Here is a 23791-nt window from a genome sequence, read left to right as displayed (position 1 = left end):
ATGGACTTAGTAAGTGTGTCACTACCCAACCACGTGTCTCTCTCCCCGTGTCCCTCTCCTTGTGTCTGTGTCTCCCCGTGTCTCTCTCCTCGTGTCTCTGTCCTTGTGGCTCTCTCCAATAGTGCCTCTCCCCGTGTCTCTGTATCCTAGTTGTCTCTGTCTCTTTCCCGTGTCTCTCTCCCCGTGTCTCTCTCCCCGTGTATGTCTCCTAGTGTCTCTTCGTGTCTCTTTCCCGTGTCTCTCCTTGTGTTTCTCTCCCCGTGTCTCTCTCCCCGTGTCTCTCTCCCCAAACACGAACGATACAACAACACGACGTTCGGAGTGCAAAGTTGAGAGAGAAATGAGCATTTTCCCGGCGGGCGTAACTGGGTGGGGCCGTGGGCTTCCAGTTACTGTAGCGGCCTAGTGCGTGCTCCGTCCACTGCTGCCCTGAGGGAAAGCCGCGCTCTCTCCACTGCTGCCCTGGGGCAGAGCCGTGCTCTGTCCACTGCTGCCCTGGGGTGGGGTCGTGCTCTCTCCGCTGCTGCCCTGAGGGAGAGCCGTGCTCTCTCCACTGCTGCCCTGAGGCAGGGTCGTGCCCCGTCCACTGCTGCCCGGAGGGAGCCCCGTGCTCTCCACTACTGGCTTGAGGGAGAGCCGCACTATCTCCACCGTTGCCGTGAGGGAGCCAGACTCTCTCTCCTCTGCTGCCCTGAGGCAGGGTTGTGCTCCGTCCACTGCTGCCCTGAGGGAGTGCCGTGCTACGTCCACTGCTCCCCCGAGATGTCGCGGGCGCTGCCCCAGAGCAAGGAGGCGCTGCTGCAGTCGTTCAACAAGCGGCTCAAGCACGACGTGTGCTCCATCCTGGACAACTTCACGGAGATCATTCGAGACGGCCAAGGGTTGTGAATGAAGAGTCACCTGTGTGGGCTTCAGTAGGGCCGTCTGGACGGGCAGCAGAGAGACGAGAGGCCAATAAACGACATTCCAGTCGTGGGCTGAGCTCAAGAAGGGCTAGCTCGAGCACCATCCTGCGGCGGGGAAAGGAGGTGGTGCAAGCGGTTCAGCCGAGCCCACAACAGCCAAGAATCTGCTGTCTGGGAGAGGGGGGTGGGCGCTGTTAAACCCTAGCACATGGGCGAGAAGCCGTGCATGTGTGACGAGTGCGGCAAGACGTTTTTCTCACGCTCGGCCTACAAGTATATATATTTTTTTCTATTCCACTTGTGTGTAAATCTGTGTATACCCCGGATATTTTAGAGATGGCAATTCTCCTGCTGTGTGTCCTACTGCTGTCCCTCCCGGCCATATCTAGTGCCACACTCAACTCTACAAACGGCTACCCGCGTTATTTTGCGTCAATACTTGTTGCTCGACTTGCCACTACACCTGCAAATGAAACAGCTCATAGACACTTTTACACTCCATCATTGTATCCTTTTAAACCCTATCTTTGTCCCATTACTTCACCAGCACTCCTTCCAAACTTCATTCTGCTCTTAAAAATAACACCATCTGCGAGCTGCTGCTATTCGTCCAAGGTTCGCCGCTCTTCATCCTTTCACAGAAAATACTTATGCAAACTGTTAATTCTACTTTTCTTATTTCTGGGTGGTATTGAGCTTCATCCTGGCCCAAATGAAAAGAGCTCGTATAATTCTGTAGATTTTTCTGGCAGGAAAGGTGTTGGTGGTCTACATGTCAACATCAGAGGGCTTGTGATTAAATTAAGTCAACTAAAACTAGAAGTGGCAAATCTTGACCCGGACATTTTTTGCCTAACAGAAACATTTCTCACTCCTGCCGTCAATGACTTGCAGATTACGATTGAAAACTACAACCTTTTTCGGCTTGACCGAGGATCTAAAGGAGGTGGAATTGCCATCTATGTTCGTAACACTATTGCATGTTCACCAGCTCACTCCTTGTTTAAAAAATGTTGCTTTGAAGGTCTGGCTCTCAGAATAACTCTCCCAAATAATCAACAGATATTGGTAGTGTGCTGCTATAGACAGCCTTGTGGGAAGGATGTTGAAGCTGCATCGGCACTGAGAGAGCTTTTTGGGGGCCTCCCTAAAGGTGAAATAATTTTAGTGGGTGATCTAAATTGGAATTGGCTAAACCCGCCGGCCGTGGCCACAAATTTTACAGATGAATTTAACATGTTTCAATTAATAAATGTCCCCACAAGACCCAACCTAAAAAATCCGGGACAGTCAACTCTGCTTGACGTCCTATTGACAAATGCCCCTCACAATTTCGCACTGACTGGTGTTCTGGGTGTGAGATCATCAGCCAGACCCAAAGCCCCCCCTAAAATTGTTGAGAAGCACTCTATGAGGCACTTCAGCTCTCAGGCATTTACTAATGATGGGCTTCACTCGGATATTGATAAGGTCTGTGATATCCCCAACCTGACTACGGCTTGGCAGACTTTCAGGTACACGTTTCTCCAAATTCTTAACAAACATGCTCCGTTGGTTAGATTTAAAACTAAAGGCAACCGCCCACCATGGTATGATCCTTTGATTACAAAGCTCATGAAAACTAGGGACAAGGCTTGGGCATGTGCTCAGAAAAGTAATTTGGCAAATGACTGGCTAGAATACAGGATTTTAAGGAATAGATGCGTAAAAAAAATACGGCATGCAAAAAATGCCTACTTTTCCTCCACTCTCCTGGAATCACATGGAAATGCCAGGATTTTTGGAAAACAATCAAATCTATCGAAAAGGCATCTAAAACAGAAAATCTGCCCGTTGAGCTTCACCGAAATGGGGATCCCCAAAAAATAGTTGACAATTTTAACCTTCATTTTTCTGAAGCTGGTAATCTTTTTGATAATGTATTGGGAGTCACCCCTGCTCCTGCAAATTCCTACACCCCTGTCCAAACATTAAACGAATTTAGTTTCCAACTAATCCACGAAAGTAATGTTCTGAAACAACTGTCCTACCTCAAAGGGTCCTCCTCTACTGGAGCAAATAGTTTTCCTGTCTTTGCTCTACTAACTGTTGGTCACCTAATGTACAAACCTATAGCCCATATTTTCAACCTGTCCATCAAAGAAGCATCAGTTCCTCTAGAATGGAATCATTCCTATGTCCGTCCACTTCACAAAGGGGGCCCTAAAGATGATCCCAATAACTACCGACCTATCTCAAATTTGTCCCCATTAATGAAAATTTTAGAAAAATGTTTGAACTACCAAATTAGCAGTTTCCTGTCCACCAACAATCTACTAGATCTAAAACAATCTGGGTTCCGGAAAAAATCCAGCACCACATCTGCTGCATTAGACTCTTTGAATCAAATTTACAATAGCCTTGATAATAAGCAGTACTGTGCCTTTTCTAGATTTAAAGCTTTCGTGACTTCTAGGATCCATACTCTTTGGTTCTATTGGGTAAAGTCACGTAGGTGAAAATAAAATAACAAAAAATCACGACGTTTCGGCCACAACACAAGCGGCCTTCATCAGGTGAAGGGACGAGACTGTCTGAAGGACAGCGCTGGAGTGGGAGAAGCCACGCTTAGATCACGACCTTTAAGCTGTGTGAGAAGAAAACAAAGCGCCTTGACAAAGGAATTAGCATATAATTTAGCATTGAAATGGCTCATTGAAATAGCTAAGTTAAAGTATACACATCCACAGAGGCACCCCTTGACAAAGGAATTAGCATAGAATTTAGCATTGAAATAGCTGAGTGATTAGCTTGTAACTGGTCACAGAAATAGCTATGTTAAAGTCAGAGCATATACATTCACCGATGCACCTAGTACAAATCAAACAGGAGAATTTAGCGAAACACAACCACGCTCAGACTGCGGACCTTTAAACTGTGTGCGAGCAAACAAGGTGTTCTGACAAAGAAATTATCATAAAAATTAGCATTTGATTGGCCGATTTTAGAAAAGAGGTGGTGTACGTGCCGGTGGACTTGCCGTTTGGCGCGGGGGGGGGGGGGAGAGGGGGAGTTTACCTATTGATGGTGTGAAAAGGGAATTTATAAGAGCTGCGAAAGTTTGGGGTACCACTACTTGAAAAATATACTGTACCATTGAAATTAGTTTAATGTTTAGTTCGATTTAGAACATCTTTCCAATGGTTGCTTAATTTGAAACCATCTTCTCGGTTGAAATTGTGTCTGTGTTTGTAGATCTGAATTGCCTCATGAACAAATCTCTGATAAAAACCCGTGGGTTTGCAAAGAACCTTGGTATCGGAGAAAATTATATCGTGATCCCCCACAGCGTTGTAGCAGTGATCAGCCACGGCAGAAGAATTCGTTTTGCCGTGTTTCAAATCTGATTTGTGCTCGCGAATTCGGTCAGAGACATGTCGGTTTGTCTCCCCGATATAGCAATCACTGCAGGTACAACTCAATTTGTAAACCCCGGGGTACTGTTGTTGTATATGTGGGTGTGTGAAAATTGATGAAAAATAATTAAAATTAAATGAAATTCGAAATTTGCATAATTAATCCAAAATTATGTTAATTCGTGTAATTATGCGTGTAACTATGCTAATTAGAGAGGTGATCGTATTAATTTATACGAGTGGGTGTGGTTGTGTTAATGATAGCCTTTATGATAATCAGGCCCCGCCTCGTGGACGAGGTGGGGTTATCAATCAGGATAGCGCAATCAATCGTGTGCAGTTACGCTAGTGTCAATTCGGCCTCGTTGTCTAACTTCGTATTATTGATCAGCATAATACAATGATTCTCGCTTTAACACTCCCCGAGTGTTCATATTTTAGGTCCCAAGTTCATATCATTCGCTTTAATTAACGTTTAATGAGTGTGGATTGGTGTGTTTATAGTTTAGGTTCCCGAGTTCATATCTCGTCGCAGGATACAGATCTTATGCAAAAATTTCAGGAAAGAATCACACGACCACCTCTGTATTAATCAATTTATTTTCTAATTAAACCTTAACTATAACATGTATGTGAACTCTCAATCTCGGAACTTCAACACGGTATCCACACGGTATCAAGACAGTATCATCAACGACTGTACGATTTCACTTTGATAACACATGGACCCCGCATAAAGCGATTGCTGTTAGTGAGAGAGTCAGGACATGCAAATGCTATGCTACACAAAAGCTTATACATTATAATATGAACGATCATTATGCTTGAAATGGTCAGCACATTATCACAGGCGATTGATTAACATGCAACGGTATTCATATAAAAAGACAATCAAACAGTTATTACTTCCAAAGGCATAAATGTAACAACAGATCTACCGGACAGACTATAAGATTCCCGAAATGGCTTAGTGTGAGGGTATTCGGCGGAACGTGTTATCTCACGGGAGATTAATGAATTAATTCGTGAATAAGATTGTATGATCAGAAAATCGGTTTAGCACGATTCCTCCCCGGGAGCGTAGCTCCGTGGCGAAGGTGCCAAGGGTTAATTCGTATTGATGGATCGGTTGGTAACTTATGCGATTAGAAGTACAGTCCAAAACAAAATATTAAAGAGGGAAATTATGAATATACTTATAAATGACGGACTGTTATCACATGATCGATGCTTCCACAGCCAGATGGTTCACGGACTTGAGTGTTCGCTTCTGGTTAAGGACCTGTGTATGTTTGAGTGATATGAATTGTTTTGAATAGTCAGTGTTTGGAATTAATTCTTTGCGTTGCCATACGCTGAAGTTGGCATCGCTTGTAGGAGAAGTAGCCTCGCTCCCTTTAGAGCGGTGAGGTGTGTGGGAGTGCATCATACGAATCGCCGCCCTCCTCCACGCAGCAGCCAGCCTCTGTCCACGGGGGAGAGTTGCTTGATCGCTCTCAGTTCTGCTCAGTGGACACCTCTCTCCACTGCTGGATGAGCTGCGCGATCACGCTCGTGCTGGTTCGCTGACAGCAGTTTCTCTCCGCTGTTGGATGAGCTGCATCGGCACGCTCCCTCTCTCTGGGTGGAGAACTCGAATGTGCTCGTTGCTGGTTTGCTGAAAGCAGGTTTTTCTCCACTGCTGGATGACTCAAGTCGCACGTGCTCTTGCTCTGGTTTGCAGAAGCTCTTGCTTGGTGCGTCGGTCGCTTTGCAGCTGGACTCAATGTAGAATCAGCAATACTCTGTCTTTCTGCTCTTGGAAATCACACTAGGTGACGCCTCACTACCCTGCGAGTCTTGCCAACGTCAGTGGGTAGCGACGGGGCCACTTTGGCTTCTGCTCGCCGCCCCCTGCTCTGCAGCTCGCCGGCTGGCGACCTGTTGCTCCTGAGCCGACCCACTGGTCGAACTCCCCGCGTTCCGACCTCCTCCGAGTCGAACTCCCCGAGTTCCGACCCCCCTGGTCGAACTCTGGTGAGCCGACCCCCCTGGTCGAACTCCCTCGAGTTGAACTCCTCCGAGTCGAACTGTCTCCCGAGAGTCGACCCCCCCCCGGTCGAACTCTGGTGAGCCGACCCCCCCCCCGGTCGAACTCTGGTGAGCCGACCCACTCCTGTCGAACTGAGGTTTCAATGCTCAGGATCCTCTTTTTATGCCCAAAAATCCCTTCACTCGGATCCTGCCCACAAGGCGGGGTTTCTTTCGATTTTTGCTGTGTCAGGATTTGTCCGTATGTATCTGCGTCCGTGTGTGTGTCCGTACGTGTGTCAGTGTGTGTCCTTGTGCATCACCGACGGTATATTCCGTTGTCATACTCCTACCATAAAACCCACAAGTAAAACAATCAAATGTTATAAATTGTCTCGAAGGCGCCTCTCTGTCTGGGTGCACAACCTGGAGGGAGGGGCGATATTCCCTCCGACTTTCACCGACGCACAAAGAAATGGTTAAAAAGTTTTCAGTTAACATTTCATTTCATCAGAGTTCCACAGTTATGATTCTGTATTAATCCAATGTCTGGGTCAACTTCCTGTTGTGGTGTTTGACTCGTGTTTCCCCGAGCGTATACACACTCCTACCCCGTGCTGCAGGGATACAAAGACGGCCGGGATTTCCCTTTCTCTCCGACCCTGGGTTTAACATCGCCCTTTGCTTACGTTGCAGTTTTGCTGTTCGCTTGCATTTCTTTTCCTCTCTACTCTTACTTTAACCCGGCTTATTATTTGCGTATGGGTGGAGGCTAGAGCATTCATGTTGACTTAGGAAAACCTGATTGTTAGGCTTCGGGTCAAGTCGTATAGAAATTATTAAAATATGTAAATACATTTCATATTAAATTAATAGACGGGTGATGGTTACATTGACGTAGCTTGTGGCAGGGTTCAATTGAAGTGGGTGTGAAGATCAATAACTTTAGCCTACCCTGTTGTTAAATTCCGACTTTAAGTTACTTTAATAGTAATGCAGAACCAATTAGCTTTTTTGACTTAACTAGATCTAGTCTAACGCAACCTCCCAGTGACCCTGGCTTTGTGTTTACGTCAGCCCTTTGCAATCCGCTGCGCTCTGCTCTCTATCTGCTCCCTCTGACCCTGGGAGGGCTCTGAACGTCAAAATCGTGTTAGTGGGTCAAGGTAAATATGACCTCCACATGCCATGCTGAGGCCTGGTTTAGTGTTTTTATTCATTATTAAAATTAAAAGAAACAATAGAAATATGTATCTATATGTATTGAAACATTACTTGTTAATATTAAGATGGAAAGGGGGGCATATACAACACTGTAAGTCAGGAATGACATCCTTCACGGATGGGATCAGATCACGAATTTTGTGTACTGTATTGAACCGGACCTGGATCTTGTGTTTGTTTAGAATTTTGGAAATCTTTTTAGTAACGCCTGCTATATATGGTAGTGTGATGGTTTTGACCGGAGTATCAAGTGGTTGTTTCTGTATGGAGGGAGAAAGAGCTTGGCGGATGGTACGGTCAGAGTAACCATTCCTTTTGAGGGCCAGGTGTACATGTTTTAATTCACTGGTCAGGTGGTGTTGGTCCGAAATGCAATGAGCCCTATGGTATAAAGTTTTGATGAGAGAATTCTTTTGGGCTGGGTGGTGGTGGGAATCAGGTTTCAAGTAGGAATCTGTGTGGGTGGGTTTCCTGTAGACAGAATGCCCCAATGAGCCATCAGGTCTCCTCTCAAACAGAACATCTAAGAATGGTAGCTTGCCATCTTTCTCCACTTCCATGGTGAATTTGATGGCGGGATGTCTGGAATTGAAGATACAGACCATTTGTGTTGCGATCGAAACGTCGTGGGTTTTTTGCTTTATTTTAAAAATTTTATTTTTCATTTAATTTATAATCTGTTATTTTTATTTTATTTTCTATCTACGTGACTTTACCGAAAGAACCAAGAATATTAATTCCTGCAGTCACGAAAGTTTTAAGTCAAAACATTCACACACGTTGACAAAGCCTCACCTTGTGTTGTTGTGGGCAGGTCGCTTCTGATAACAAGAGCGGTATAGCAGCTCAAGCGGGCTTGGCCTGGTAACAAAAGAAAATAAAAACTGCGTGAATATTTACAATAAAACAAAGTTACAAAGTGGCGAGCCGGGTGAAGACAAATTAAACTTAAGCGAGATTATTAAAGTGAACGCAATCAGGCGGGGGCAGGAGGCAAGGCCCCGCGTGGCTAGGCCCCGCGTTGTAAAGTTCCAACCTGGACATCGATTCCCATGCTCACTGCTACTCAACTGACATCCCTACGAGAGAGAGGCTCTACCTTGGTAAACAACAACAACCACCACCACAACAACCACCACCACCACAACGATGAGAATTTCTCACTTCGGATTTCAGTGCAAGCGTGGATCGGCAGCCTCCTGTTACTTCGCGACGTCACGTGGGTAAGCAGGTAACATGACGTCACTTCCGGGGTAAGAGACACGCCCCTCCCATAATGAGCGGCTCTGTAACTGAATAAATTATGTTAATGTACACTAGCCATATGTCGAGGGATGGAGCGTGGCTGCTGAACCCGACGGCTTCAATGAATCATTATGTTAATGAGCCGCCAGTCACTGGGCGTACACAGTAACACGTGACTTACACGTCTATACTTATTCATATATTCATGATATAGTGGAAAAGTGTCCCAAATTCATCACACGAGCTGTTATGGCACACAATGAGAGGGCAAATGGTTATAAACATGCCTGGAAATCCCTCGTATCTTCAAAATGAATGTTCACCAAAAACTCCGAGCACACAATTTCAGCTGTCTGGCTTCAAAAGGAATATTTATGAGAGCTAAATTCAGCTGACATTGCAAAGGGTGTTGAAAATAATACTACTTGTGTCCGGCAGAAATGCATAAATTAATGTTCAATCGCAACTTAGAGGTGTGAAGCCAGGCACAGATGTCCTTGAATGCTGGGATGAACAGATCCGACTTCAGCTGCACGTGTGTGCTGTGTTAACTTCCTGACTCCATTCTTACAAAGAGTTGCAGAGGAAAACAAAAACTAAACTACTGTTTTGATATAACCTCCGTGCTCAATAGAGTTAATAGACTTTACTGCAAACACAAACTTGACACTGTGACACACTCAAGAGGCGAAGCCAGGATTTTCAGGTAGGGGGGGCAACCCCTCCAGCAATGAAAAATGATAGGAGTTGTTAGTAAGGAATTGTTAGTAAGGAGTTGTTAATACGTAAGGAGTTGTTAGTAAGGAATTGTTAGTAAGGAGTTGTTAGTTAGTAAGGAGTTGTTAGTAAGGAGTTGTTAGTAAGTAATGACTTGTCCCTTGCTTTTTATTCGACGTGTGTGATCGGCATTGCGCTCGCTGAAGGTGTTTGTCTTCAGGGAAGTCGTGTACAGTATACGCAACTGCGCAACATTCTGTGACTCACTTACAACTGCATTGCCGTTACTTATTGCCAATTATGGACTCAGACTCTTGTCCTCTCATAGAGTCCCCGGCACGTAATAATATGCCACACGGTGGCAGTGGGGGTCGCAAAATGCTGATTTATCTATATATATGAAAGGGAAATGTGTGGATACGTGTGTCTGTTCGAAATGTTTAGCATACTTCCCAACGTGCCACGCACTTTAAATTTGGCATGTGGGTATGTTCCATACTGTACACAATGTAAAAAATGTAAAAAGTATTTTGTATATTTTTTTTGGGGGGGGGGGGGGGAATGACCATGAAGTGTCTGGCGTCAACCCGCAACACCTCTGAGTTAAGCGCTCTGCAATGCTTAGAGCTGTTAACAGCGTGCCGGGAGATTTTAGGTGGCGCTTCGCTCCTGGCCGATGAAGCCATTGGTTTCTTGGGAGTTCAATACATATCCTCCGTGCGAAGAACGAGTAGAACTGCTATCTTAAATATGAAGCAGAACATTCCATCTTTTTGTTTGTGTGAAGCAACAAAAACCTCTCCAACGCTGAGCTCTGGCGTCGTGAAAATTTGCACAGCTAACGCTGTCTGGAATTTCTAAGTGAACATGACTATTTTCAGCTCGCCACGTCATTATTCCCTTCCCCGAGTGGCCAAAATCGACCTTACGTAGAAGTGGGTTAAGGTTGAATTTCCTTGAGTGAAAACATCCGATTTAGGTAAATTGATTTGTTTCGGCTTTTTTCTTTCTTGCAAGCATCAATTTTTTCCAGGGTTTTTCAGTGAAATAGAAGGGAATGCGGAGTTAACCAAAAACAAGAATCCAAGTCCCGGGCGAAGCTGGGTAGCGAAGCTTATTACTAATAAACCCCAATGATCCTATCAAAATGAGGGATTTAGATCGGATCGTTGGGGGGGCACGTGCCACCCCACCCCCCACTGGCTCCACCACTGTCACACACTGGCATGGTTCACAGGTGGTGGTGTGTCCAGACCCACGCCTGGCCACCTTCACCTGCTCAGTATTAATGCTTCCTCACTCCACCAAGTAGTTAATTGAGGATCAATCAACACAACCGAGGCTGCGTGTCTCTCTCCCCGTGGTCGTGTGGATTTCCTTCCCGAACCCCCGGTCTCCCCTCTACATGTAGAGAATGAACACCGCCACGCATCTAGAGCAGTGGTTCTTAACCTTGTTGGAGGTACCGAACCCCACCAGTTTCATATGCGCATTCACCGAACCCCTCTTTAGTGAAAAATAAAATGTGATTTTTTTCAAATTCAAGACGTAGATATGTTTTTTACTGGTACACAAAATGAGCCGTGCATGAACATTACCTTGTTCAAAGAATAAAACCAACACAATGCATAAACTCACAACAAATTACATACCTGGAAATCAAAGTGACTTCTGCTGTTGCCTTTGAGAGATCAGTTCAGATATGCGTGGCTTCACCTTGGCAAGTGCCACTCTCATGTCATTTTCACAGCAAAGTCTGTTCCTTTTCTTCGTTTTTATGTCCAGCATCCTCGAAAAGGATTGCTCACAAAGATATGTTGTAACAAATGGAATAAAAAAAATCCAGGGCTTTCTTAGCAATAACTGGATACTTGTTCATTTGTCGACACCAAAACGTTGAGAGCGTTGTTGTTCTGAAGAGTTGCTGTTGAACCTGGCTCTGCTGAATTTCAATGATTTCGTCGAGGAATTCATCATTGACATCTGCTGTTTCAACAGCAAACGTGAACGGCTGTCTCACCCATGCTGGATATGACTCTCTTGTAGGGAAATATCCGTCGAGAGACTTTGCAAGCTCATCTAAGTGCGTGGCAATTGTTTGCTTCAGTTCCGTGGATACAGAAATATCTCCGATTCCAGACACATCTTCGATCTTACTTGCACAGTCGTCCAGAAGCGGGAAGTTTGCGAAGTTATTGTTCTCTGTTCGTCGTTTCCATAACGGTAGCTTTTTTTGAAAAGCCTTCAGGTGTTCTTCCGCTTCCATGATATTGAGTCCACCACCCTGCATCTGCTGATTGAGATGATTGAGAGCTGCGAATATATCAGCCATGTACGCTAAAATGAGAATGAACTCAGGATTTTTGAAGCAATCTGCATGGCAGTGTTGGTGCTCTTGCAAAAACAGGGCTAATTCCACACGCATGGCAAAAACACGATTCAGCACCTGTCCCCGGGATAACCACCGAATATTAGAATGGAGCAGAAGTACCTCAAATTCAGAGCCCATTTCTTTACACAGCTCACTGAAGATGCGGTGCCTCAGAGCACTTTTTCGCACATAGTTCACACATTCCACCACAGTTTTTAATACTTCTGCCATTTTTGGAGGTAAGGTTTTTGTTGCCAACGCATGCCTGTGCAGAATACAATGCGTCACAATGATGTGTGGTGCATCGGCCTTTACTAGCGCACCAAAACCAGACTTTCTTCCCAGCATGACTGGAGCTCCGTCCGTACAAACTGCAGAAACCATATCCCATGAAAGATTGTTGTCTCTGAAGAAGTCATCCACAAGCTTCTTCACATCGGCTGCCTTCGTTGTTGTTGTAAGAGGCTTACAAAATAAAAACTCTTCTTTTATCATGTCGTCTTTCACATAGCGTACAAAAACAGCAAGCTGGCTTAGATCAGAAACGTCTGTGGTTTCGTCGAGTTGAAGGCTGAATTTTGCCGGGCTTGAAATCAGATCCGCGACTACTTGAGCCAAGATGTCTTTACTCATGTCTTCTATTCTGTCACTGACGGTGTCATTTGAAAGGGGAATTTGGGATAATTTACCTTCGGCCGCTGTTCCGAGTATCAGATTCGCCATCTTTAATGCAGCTGGTTTCACAAGTGTTTCACCAATGGTGTGTGGCTTGCCCTGCTTTGCGATCAGGTAAGCAACTTCGTACGATGCTGTCAGGATCGGTTTGTTAACAGGTACAAATCCAAGAGCAGGCAGAGTGGCCCTTTCATCGAATCTGGCTCTCTTCACCCTGAATTCAGCAAGTGTTGTGTTCTTGTATTCCCCGTCTCCATGCAGCTTCAAGAAGTGTTCCTTTAGTTTTGCCGGTGCAAGACTAGAGTTGCTCAACTTGGCGTTGCAAATCATGCAGATAGGACGCTCACTCCCATCACGTTCCGTGATACATGAGAATCCATGTTGTACATATTCGTCCGACCACTTTCTTCTTTTGCCCGACATAGTTAGTATGGATAAAATATTAAAGAAATCACACGACGTACGACAACAACAGTCACACGTTGACTACTGAGTACGCACTAAATTCCCCGCAGCGCTGATTGGCCAAGCAGTGTAGCATGATCATCTGCAGCCAGTGATGGCCAAGCGGGCCGTGTGTGTCATCACAAATTTACACAATAATTCAAGTGTGTCCGGACCTCCGTGGCGGGGGCTCTGCCGAACCCCTGAGATCGACTCACCGAACCCCTGGGGTTCGATCGAACCCAGGTTAAGAACCACTGGTCTAAAGTGAACACCACCAAGCATCTAGAGTGAACACCACTACACGTCTAGAGTGAACACCACCAGGTGTCTAGAGTGAACACCACCACGTGTCTAGAGTGAACACCACCACGCGTCTAGAGTGAACACCACCACGCGTCTAGAGTGAACACCACCACGTGTCTATAGTGAACACCGCCACGCGTCTAGAGTGAACACCACCTAGCGTCTAGAGTGAACACCACCAAGCGTCTAGAGTGAACACCACCACGTGTCTAGAGTGAACACCACCAAGCATCTAGAGTGAACACCACCACGTGTCTAGAGTGAACACCACCAAGCGTCTAGAGTGAACACCACCAAGCGTCTAGAGTGAACACCACCACGTGTCTAGAGTGAACACCACCAAGCATCTAGAGTGAACACCACCACGTGTCTAGAGTGAACACCACCAAGCATCTAGAGTGAACACCACCACACGTCTAGAGTGAACACCACTAAGCGTCTAGAGTGAACACCACTAAGCGTCTAGAGTGAACACCACCACGCTTCTAGAGTGAACACCGCCACGTGTCTAGAGTGAACACCACCCCGAGTCTAGGGTGAACACCACCACGTGTCTAGAGTGAACACCGCCACATGTCTAGAGTGAACACCACTAAGCGTCTAGAGTGAACACCACCACGCGTCTAGAGTGAACACCACCACGTGTCTAGAGTGAACACCACCACGCGTCTAGAGTGAACACCACCACGCGTCTAGAGTGAACACCACCACGTGTCTATAGTGAACACCGCCACGCGTCTAGAGTGAACACCACCTAGCGTCTAGAGTGAACACCACCAAGAGTCTAGAGTGAACACCACCACGTGTCTAGAGTGAACACCACCACACGTCTAGAGTGAACACCACCACGTGTCTATAGTGAACACCGCCACGCGTCTAGAGTGAACACCACCTAGCGTCTAGAGTGAACACCACCAAGCGTCTAGAGTGAACACCGCCACGTGTCTAGAGTGAACACCACCACACGTCTAGAGTGAACACCACCACGTGTCTATAGTGAACACCGCCACGCGTCTAGAGTGAACACCACCTAGCGTCTAGAGTGAACACCACCAAGCGTCTAGAGTGAACACCACCACGTGTCTAGAGTGAACACCACCACGTGTCTAGAGTAAACACCACCACGTGTCTAGAGTGAACACCACCACGTGTCTAGAGTGAACACCACCACACATCTAGAGTGAACACCACCAAGCATCTAGAGTGAACACCACCACGTGTCTAGAGTGAACACCACCACGCTTCTAGAGTGAACACCGCCACACGTCTAGAGTGAACACCACCCCGAGTCTAGGGTGAACACCACCACGTGTCTAGAGTGAACACCACCACACGTCTAGAGTGAACACCGCCACGTGTCTAGAGTGAACACCACTACATGTCTAGAGTGAACACCACTAAGCGTCTAGAGTGAACACCACTAAGCGTCTAGAGTGAACACCGCCATGCGTCTAGAGTGAACACCACCACACGTCTAGAGTGAACACCGCCACGCGTCTAGAGTGAACACCACTACGTGTCTAGAGTGAACACCGCCACGCGTCTAGAGTGAACACCACCATGCTGTTGACAAGCCCCACCTTGTTGTTGTTGTGGGCAGGTTGCTTCTGTAAACAAGAGCGGTACAGCAGCTCAACGCGGGTGTGGCCTGGTAAAAAATAAAAATCTGTGAATATTTAAAACAAAACAAAGTTACAAAGTAGCGAGCCAGGTGAAGAGAAATTAAAACTTAAGCAAGATGCTCTTTGGTTCTTTCGGTAAAGTCACGTAGGAAAGAATAAATTAATTAAATAATAGCTCAGTTTCATGTATTTGGTATAGCCCTGTGAGCCATTTGGCTCTTGAATCGGGTGGAACCACAACAAAAAAAAAACTAAAACATGAACAAGAAGACATATTGAAGTGACTATTGACTGTGCGCACATAAAATCCAGGGAAAAACAGCAAAATATTCCACAAAAAGCACCGTACACCAACGCTGTGTGCACATAGCATGCGACGTTTTGATTGCAACACAAGCAATCATCATCAGGTACAAATGAAAGAGAAAACACACCTCGTAAACTTAGAAATGTAATGCAATACAACACAGAGAGTCGGCCAACATAACAGTCAACACCCCACCTGGTTGATAACGTTCTTCCGAAGGTTGCTCAATGTGATAAAGAGACAAAACACAGACACGGAGACACACATACAGAGATAGATACACACAGAGACACACAGAGAGAGATACACACATAGTGAGGGAAAAAAAAGTATTTGATCCCCTGCTGATTTTGTACTTTTGCCCACTGACAAATAAATGATCAGTCTATAATTTTAATGGTAGGTTTATTTGAACAGTGAGAGACAGAATAACAACAAAATCCAGAAAAACGCATGTCAAAAATGTTATAAATTGATTTGCATTTTAATTAGGGAAATAAGTATTTGACCCCTCTGCAAAACATGACTTAGTACTTGGTGGCAAAACCCTTGTTGGCAATCACAGAGGTCAGACGTTTCTTGTAGTTGGCCACCAGGTTTGCACACATCTCAGGAGGGATTTTGTCCCACTCCTCTTTACAGATCTTCTCCAAGTCATTAAGGTTTCGATGCTGACGTTTGTCAACTCGAACCTTCAGCTCCCTCCACAGATTTTCTATGAGATTAAGGTCAGGAGACTGGCTAGGCCACTCCAGGACCTTAATGTACTTCTTCTCGAGCCACTCCTTTGTTGCCTTGGCCGTGTGTTTTGGGTCATTGTCATGCTGGAATACCCATCCACGACCCATTTTCAATGCCCTGGCTGAGGGAAGGAGTTTCTCACCCAAAATTTGACGGTACATGGCCCCGTCCATCGTCCCTTTGATGCGGTGAAGTTGTCCTGTCCCCTCAGCAGAAAAACACCCTCAAAGCATAATGTTTCCACCTCCATGTTTGACGGTGGGGATGGTGTTCTTGGGGTCATAGGCAGCATTCCTCCTCCTCCAAACACGGCGAGTTGAGTTGATGCCAAAGAGCTCCATTTTGGTCTCATCCGACCAAAACACTTTCACCCAGTTGTCCTCTGAATCATTCAGATGTTCATTGGCAAACTTCAGACGGGCATGTATATGTGCTTTCTTGAGCAGGGGGACCTTGCGGGCGCTGCAGGATTTCAGTCCTTCACAGTGAAGTGTGTTATTGTTTTCTTGGTGACTATGGTCCCAGCTGCCTTGAGATCATTGACAAGATCCTCCCGTGTAGTTCTGGGCTGATTCCTCACCGTTCTCATGATCATTGCAACTTCACGAGGTGAGATCTTGCATGGAACCCCAGGCCGAAGGAGATTGACAGTTTTTTTGTGTTTCTTCCATTTGCGAATGATCGCACCAACTGTTGTCACCTTCTCACCAAGCTGCTTGGCAATGGTCTTGTAGCCCATTCCAGCCTTGTGTCGGTCTACAACCTTGTCCCTGACATCCTTGGAGAGCTCTTTGGTCTTGGCCATGGTTGAGAGTTTGGAATCTGATTGATTGATTGCTTCTGTGGACAGGTGTCTTTTAGACAGGTAACAAGCTGAGATTAGGAGCACTCCCTTTAAGAGTGTGCTCCTAATCTCAGCTCGTTACCTGTATAAAAGACACCTGGGAGCCAGAAATCTTTCTGATTGAGAGGGGGTCAAATACTTATTTCCCTCATTAAAATGCAAATCAATTTATAACATTTTTGACATGCGTTTATCTGGATTTTCTTGTTGTTATTCTGTCTCTCACTGTTCAAATAAACCTACCATTAAAATTATAGACTGATCATTTCCTTGTCAGTGGGCAAACGTACAAAATCAGCAGGGGATCAAATACTTTTTTCCCTCACTGTAGGCACACAGAGAAACAACGCCTCAGTGTCGAGGCCTTAAATAGAGAGAGAGGGGGGCAGAGAGAGAGGGGAGGGGGTGTAGAGAAATCCGCGAGTCAATGCAAGGCCGTAGCCACGGAGTCAACATTGGGGGGGACCAAATCTACCAGGGGCTCTGGGGTCCCCCCCCCAGAAAAAAAATCTAAATTTGAAAACTAATTTCCTGACATTTCCTAAAATATTGAAACATTTCACTAACACATGGGATGGAATGTTTTTGTTATTTGATACAATAATGTATAATATTGTATTGTATTACATTGCTCTGTTTTTACTTTTTAACTGTTCTTGTTTCATAGTATATAATGGCAGAGATTAGGGATTCATAAAGTACAACGCAATCATACAAACACAAATCTACAAATTGTTACATGAAGACAAGTCCACATTTTGTGGCCAAGGTTTAGCAAATTGTTTTTATTAACATAGCATAGCAATTATTATTTTAAATAATATTTTTATAGCAATATATTTTGAGCATATTTGATTATTGGGGGGGGATATGTCCCCCACCAATATATATTATAACTATTATAACATATTATCATTACGGCCTTGTGTCAATGAGAGATTTGGAACTTTGGTGACTGCAGGAAATAATAATAACACGAGCACACGCAGAGAGAGAAAGCTCACTTATAATCTTGGTTCTTTCGGTAAAGTCACCACGTAGAAGGGAAACAATAAAATAATAAAAATATAAAACAATAAAATTCTCACGACGTTTCGACTGCAAGACGAGCAATGATCATCAGGTGTGAAAACCACAGCAACACAAGAACATTTTCTTGCTGTGGTTTTCACACCTGATGATGATTGCTCGTCTTACAGTCGAAACGTCGTGAGAATTTAATTGTTTAATATTTTTATTATTTTATTGTTTTATATTTGTATTATTTTATTGTTTCCCTTCTACGTGGTGGTGACTTTACCGAAATAACCAAGAATATTAATCCCTGCAGTCAATAAAGCTTTAAATCAAAAGCACACTTAATCAAACTGAGTAAAACTTGGAAATGTAATGCAATGCAACACAGAGAGTCGGTCAACACACAATAAACACATAGCCTGGTAGTTTACTTTCTTACAAAGATTGCTCAACTAAGCGAGATAAATTTCGATTTAAAGCTTTCGTGACTGCAATGATTCATCTTCTTTGGTTCTTTCGGTAAAGTCACGTAGAATGAGAATAAAATAATAAATTGATAAAATAACACAATAATATTCTCACGACGTTTCGGCCACAACACAAGCGGCCTTCATCAGGTGAAGGGACGAGAATATCTGGTAGGACAGCGCTGGAGTGAAAGAGCAACGTTCAGATCACGGCCTTAAAGGCCACGTTCAGATCACGGCCTTAAAGGCCACGTTCAGATCACGGCCTTGATCTGAACGTGGCTCTTTCACTCCAGCGCTGTCCTACCAGACAGTCTCGTCCCTTCACCTGATGAAGGCCGCTTGTGTTGTGGCCGAAACGTCGTGAGAATATTATTGTGTTATTTTATTTTATCAATTTATTATTTTATTCTCATTCTACGTGACTTTACCGAAAGAACCAAAGAAGATAAGCGAGATAATTGAAGCAAACGCGATCAGGCGAGGGCAGGAGGCAAGGCCCCGCGTGGCTAGGCCCCGCGTTGTAAAGTTCCAACCTGGACATCGATTCCCATGCTCGCTGCTACTCAACTGACATCCCTACGAGAGAGAGAGGCTCTACCTTGGTAAGCAACAACAACCACCACCACCATGAGAATTTCTCACCTCGGATTTCAGTGCAAGCGCGGATCGGCAGCCTCCTGTTACCTCGCGACATCACGCGTGTAAGCAGGTAACATGACGTCACTTCCGGTGTAAGAGACACGTCCATTTCACAATGAGCTGCTCTGTAACTGAATAAATTATGTTAATGAGTCCGGGCCAAATGTCGAGAGATGGGGCGTGGCTGCTGAACCCGTCGCAATAAACTCGCGACGGCTTCAAGGACACATTATGTTAATGAACCGCCAGTCACTGGGCGTAGCTTTGCCCAAATAAGGATTGCCACTGGATTGATATCGGCAGTGACCCAAGCGGAGGTGACGTCACGCTCAAGAGCGCTGTGGACGGGGTTGGGGGAGTGTGAATATCTTGGTGACATGACGTCACTAGCGAGGTACACATCTTGCTGGCACTTCATGCCGATGAGGTCATGCTGAGTGGTGACGTCACAGAGCGGGGATGCAATTTAAGTTGATTTAGATTCATTTTCCATTGCCCCCTCCCTTGGGTGCGTGAACTCAGCAACAACAACGTGGACATCATTGTGTGTACAGTGTGTGTGTGTACGTACACACTGTGTGTGTGTGTAGTGGGGGCAATGGCGGTGCATTGGCCAGTCATCTCAGTCAGTCGACCCTCATATGCCAAATCGCTTCTGAAAAATAAGTTAATAGCAGCTCACCGGGCTTTGCCTGGTAGGATGGGGATGGTTTAGTTGCGTGCGTGTGTGTGTTTGGGCGATTTATTTACCATTTTTGTACTTTGCACTACCATCACGTATTCTACTTTGTGTTGTTTTAACGTTCTCACCCCGTGCGCCTACTGGACATCGGTGAAAAAGAGCTTCATAGCTCATCGAATTTCTCCAGTGTAAAACATTCTGCTTCCGAGGTGCTCACTAACGGGCACTTGCCCCAACAGTCTGTTAAAGGTTACCACGGGGGGGATCTGCGTCTTTTGTTGCCCGGGCTAATGCTACGTTAATTCCCGATGCTTCAGAGACATTGCACACGAGGTTTCTTTGCTAGTGGGAGTCATCAAGTGAGTACCTCCCAGTCAAGCGTCTCAGCCGTGCCGCTGCAAACTGCATGGGAGGTCCCCCCCCCCCCACAAGACTTGCAGGTCAATTCATCGCGGTGTGGCACGATATTTGTTGCGATATTTCATATTTGTTCATGCGTGTTTGATTTTCGCGAATGTGTATTGCGTGCACATATTTGGAATACGGTTCGTTTTTCGAGAGAGAGTGAGAGGAAAATATAAAATGACGTATTTAATTTGTTGTTGATAGCTGAGGATATATTTGACGTGGTTTGTTGGCGGAAATTAAAAACTCTAACTGATGTAGCAGAGCAACACTGAGTGTACGGCGTCTCGCTGCACGTGGTCTGTGCCCACCAGACCAGAGACACGTGACTAGTGTAGCTAGCCAGGTGGTGACCACCAGGCTAGCTACACTAGTTATCACGTGACTAGTGTGTCTAGCCAGGTGGTAACCACCAGGCTAGCTACACTAGTTACCACGTGACTAGTGTAGCTAGCCAGGTGGTGACCACCAGGCTAGCTGCACTAGTTATCACGTGACTAGTGTAGCTAGCCAGGTGGTGACCACCAGGCTAGCTACACTAGTTATGACGTGACTGGTGTAGCTAGCCAGGTGGTGACCACCAGGCTAGCTACACTAGTTATCACGTGACTAGTGTAGCTAGCCAGGTGGTGACCACCAGGCTAGCTACACTAGTTATCACGTGACTAGTGTAGCTAGCCAGGTGGTGACCACCAGGCTAGCTACACTAGTTATCACGTGACTAGTGTAGCTAGCCAGGTGGTGACCACCAGGCTAGCTACACTAGTTATCACGTGACTAGTGTATCTTGCCAGGTGGTGACCACCAGGCTAGCTACACCAGTCAGTTCCTGTACCTGACACCATCGCAATCATTGAAGACTTTATTCATCAAGGACTAAACACTGAGGTACCCCCCCTGGTGAGACACTGTTTAACCAATACATACTTCACTTGGAACGGAACGTTCTATAAACAAACTGAGGGCACCCCAATGGGCTCCCCCCTATCTCCGGTTATAGCTAACATTTTCATGGAGAGATTTGAGACTGACGCCATCCAGACTGCCACTCTGCGCCCAACCTTATGGAAGAGGTACGTGGATGACACTTTTGTCATCTGGCCACATGGCCGGCCTGCTCTAGACCAATTCTTCGACCACATCAATTCCATACACCCAGCCATCAGATTTACCATGGAAGTCGAAAAGGATGGCAAGCTACCTTTTTTGGATGTCCTAATTAAAAAGAGACCTGATGGCTCAATGAGCCACTCTGTCTACAGGAAAGCTACCCATACGGATGCTTATATGAAACCGGATTCCCACCACCATCCATCACAGAAGAATTCTCTCATCAAGACTCTGTACCATAGAGCCCAATGCATATCCGACCAGGAACACATAGGCAGTGAACTCAAGCACGTACACCAAGCTCTTAAGGCTAATGGTTACTCCGACTATACCATCCGCAAAGCTATCACTCAAACCATGAAGAAGGACCCTCTTGAGGAGCCTTTCAAAACCATCACTTTACCCTACATTGCGGGGATCAAAAAAAAGATCTCCAAAATCTTGAATAAACACAAGATCCAGGTCCGTTTCAACACATTACATAAAATCCATGATCTGGTTCCGTCTGTAAAAGATGTGATTCCGGACATACAGTGCCCTGGTGTCTATAAACTAAGTTGCCTCTGTGGTAGTAGTTACATTGGAGAAACCAAACACAATGTCTCGGACCGCATTCATGAACACAAAGCAGACCTTAAACACGGTAGGACCAACACCTCGGCCGTGGCAGATCACTGTTATAATTCAGTAGGCTCACATGACATTGACTTTTCCAAGACAGAGGTTCTTTGTAAGCCATCTGGCTACCATGAGAGATTCGTTCATGAGGCTATCCACATATACAAGCACAGAGACAATTTCAACTGAAAAGATGGATTCTAGCTTAGCAATCATTGGAAAGATTTGATTAACCATTTCAGGTCTTAATTGATTGTTCACGCTTACGGTGGCTTTCAGACAGCATACATTAATTTTTCGTCTCCCCCCTCCTCTTTTCAGAACATAGATGGACTCGTCCTTCTAAATAAACTGACAAATCGCTGCGCGTGGCGCTGACGCTTTTAAAATAAGTAAGTAAATAAATAAACGCGCTGTTTGCGAATAAATACATTTATGCAAACCAACACACCTGATGACGACCGTTTGTGTTATGGTCGAAACGTCGTGAGATTTTTTTATTGTTTTATATATATTTTATTATTTTATTGTTTCCCTTCAACTTGACTTTACCGAAAGAGCTAAGAATAAGAATTACTGCAGTCACGAAAGCTTTAAATCAAAATTTAACCCCCAACCTTAGCCGCAACATATATTTGTTTAATTGTCTACTTGACCTCCGCCCTTCCTCTCTTACCTAAGTTTGGTTCTTCTAATCATATTTGCAGGTGTATGGAACCAGAACGCTTTTGGAACTCACAGGAATACCTCTGACGCATGAACAAATCAGCTCCAGAGCAGATTTGTGCTCCCAAAAGGAAATAATGAAAATGAGATGTGTGTGTGCGCTTGTCCAATCAAATTCCCCAGGAGTTTAAAAGCGATAACTTTAAGTCATAGATTGATAGTCATTACAAGTGCAGTAGTAAACACAAGTTTAGAACACGGTGGCAGCTAATCATCCCACTGCTAATGTACCAAGGGTAGGTTATATCACACATATATAAGCATGCCAACCTTGGATGGTACATTACAACTCAACTATTACAACTATTTATTATTTTACCAGGTAAGGCCCAGTGAGCTATATAGCTCTATTTCAGAAGCGACCTTGCTATCTCAAAGCTCAACGAATTAATATTGTACGTGCAAATTTGTAGCAGCCAAAAACTAAACATTAATCTAGCCTTTTTAAAGCTTTCGTGACTGCAGGAATTCATCTTCTTGGTTCTTTCGGTAAAGTCACCACGTAGAATGGAAGTAAAATAATAAAATAATTAAAATAAAACATAATAAAATAAAATTCTCACGACGTTTCGGCCACAACACAAGTAGCCTTCCTCAGGTGAAGAAACAGAACTGTCGGGAAGACAGCGCTTAAGTTAATGTTTTATTTTTATTATTTTATTATTTTATTCCCATTCTAGGTGACTTTACCGACAGAACCAAGAAGATTAATCTCGCCATCCCGATTGCTTGGGTTGCCGATTGAAAGCGTCCCAAACATTACGAATAACGCCTGGCCTACGTAACATCGGCACCAACGTCACGTGGCAATATGCCCGCAGGAGCTCATCGTTCAAACAGGCGTCTGGCTTTAACGAAAGACTCCTTGAAAACAAAGCTCCATGAGCGTCCCGGTCTCATGACGGTTCCCATTGCGCACACGGACAGCTGCTCTTCCACTCCACTGCTGGACGAAGGCCTCCCCATGCCGCACGATGCGCGAGGTTTCAGCGAGTAGCCTGCACCGCGCGGGACGCCGGTTTGTGTCGCCGTGTTGAAGGCCAGGAGCGTAGACACGGGTTAAGTTCAGGTCATTACGAGACCTCCTTTGCCAGTAGCAAGATATGCCTTTTGGTGTCGTCTGGTCCAACACCAGTGGAGACTGGGCTCTAAGAAATGCCGTCTCGGGCGTGGACCAATCAACTTCAAGGACAGTGCCAATATCATTATCAGAGTTGTCTCTTTTTCGTTTGCATTTTGACTGCTTGTGTTGTGGTTATTGCAAACATGATCCCCTTGTATAAAGGTGTCAGTTTTGGTGCCAGATAAAAGGGTAAAA

The 23791-nt window shown here is 45.2% G+C and overlaps 1 protein-coding gene across 1 annotated transcript in view; it reads right to left on the bottom strand.

The window, feature by feature from the left end:
• The window catches only part of LOC142908618 (uncharacterized), a 61132-nt gene extending 37693 nt beyond the window's left edge, over window positions 1-23439 (bottom strand). The window contains exon 1 of the mRNA XM_076059385.1: window positions 23377-23439. Coding sequence (XP_075915500.1) covers window positions 23377-23439 — 63 coding nt within the window. The remainder of the gene's footprint in view (window positions 1-23376) is intronic.
• Between the last annotated feature and the right edge of the window lie 352 nt (window positions 23440-23791).

The sequence above is a fragment of the Petromyzon marinus genome, unplaced genomic scaffold, assembly GCF_048934315.1.
Source record: "Petromyzon marinus isolate PM22_M1 ecotype Great Lakes invasive population unplaced genomic scaffold, UKy_Petmar_22M1.pri1.0 PM_G_Scaffold_10, whole genome shotgun sequence".
Classification (NCBI taxonomy): Eukaryota; Metazoa; Chordata; class Hyperoartia; order Petromyzontiformes; family Petromyzontidae; genus Petromyzon; species Petromyzon marinus.
Note: the sequence above shows the minus strand (reverse complement) of the source record. Positions and strands in the feature narration are given on the sequence as shown.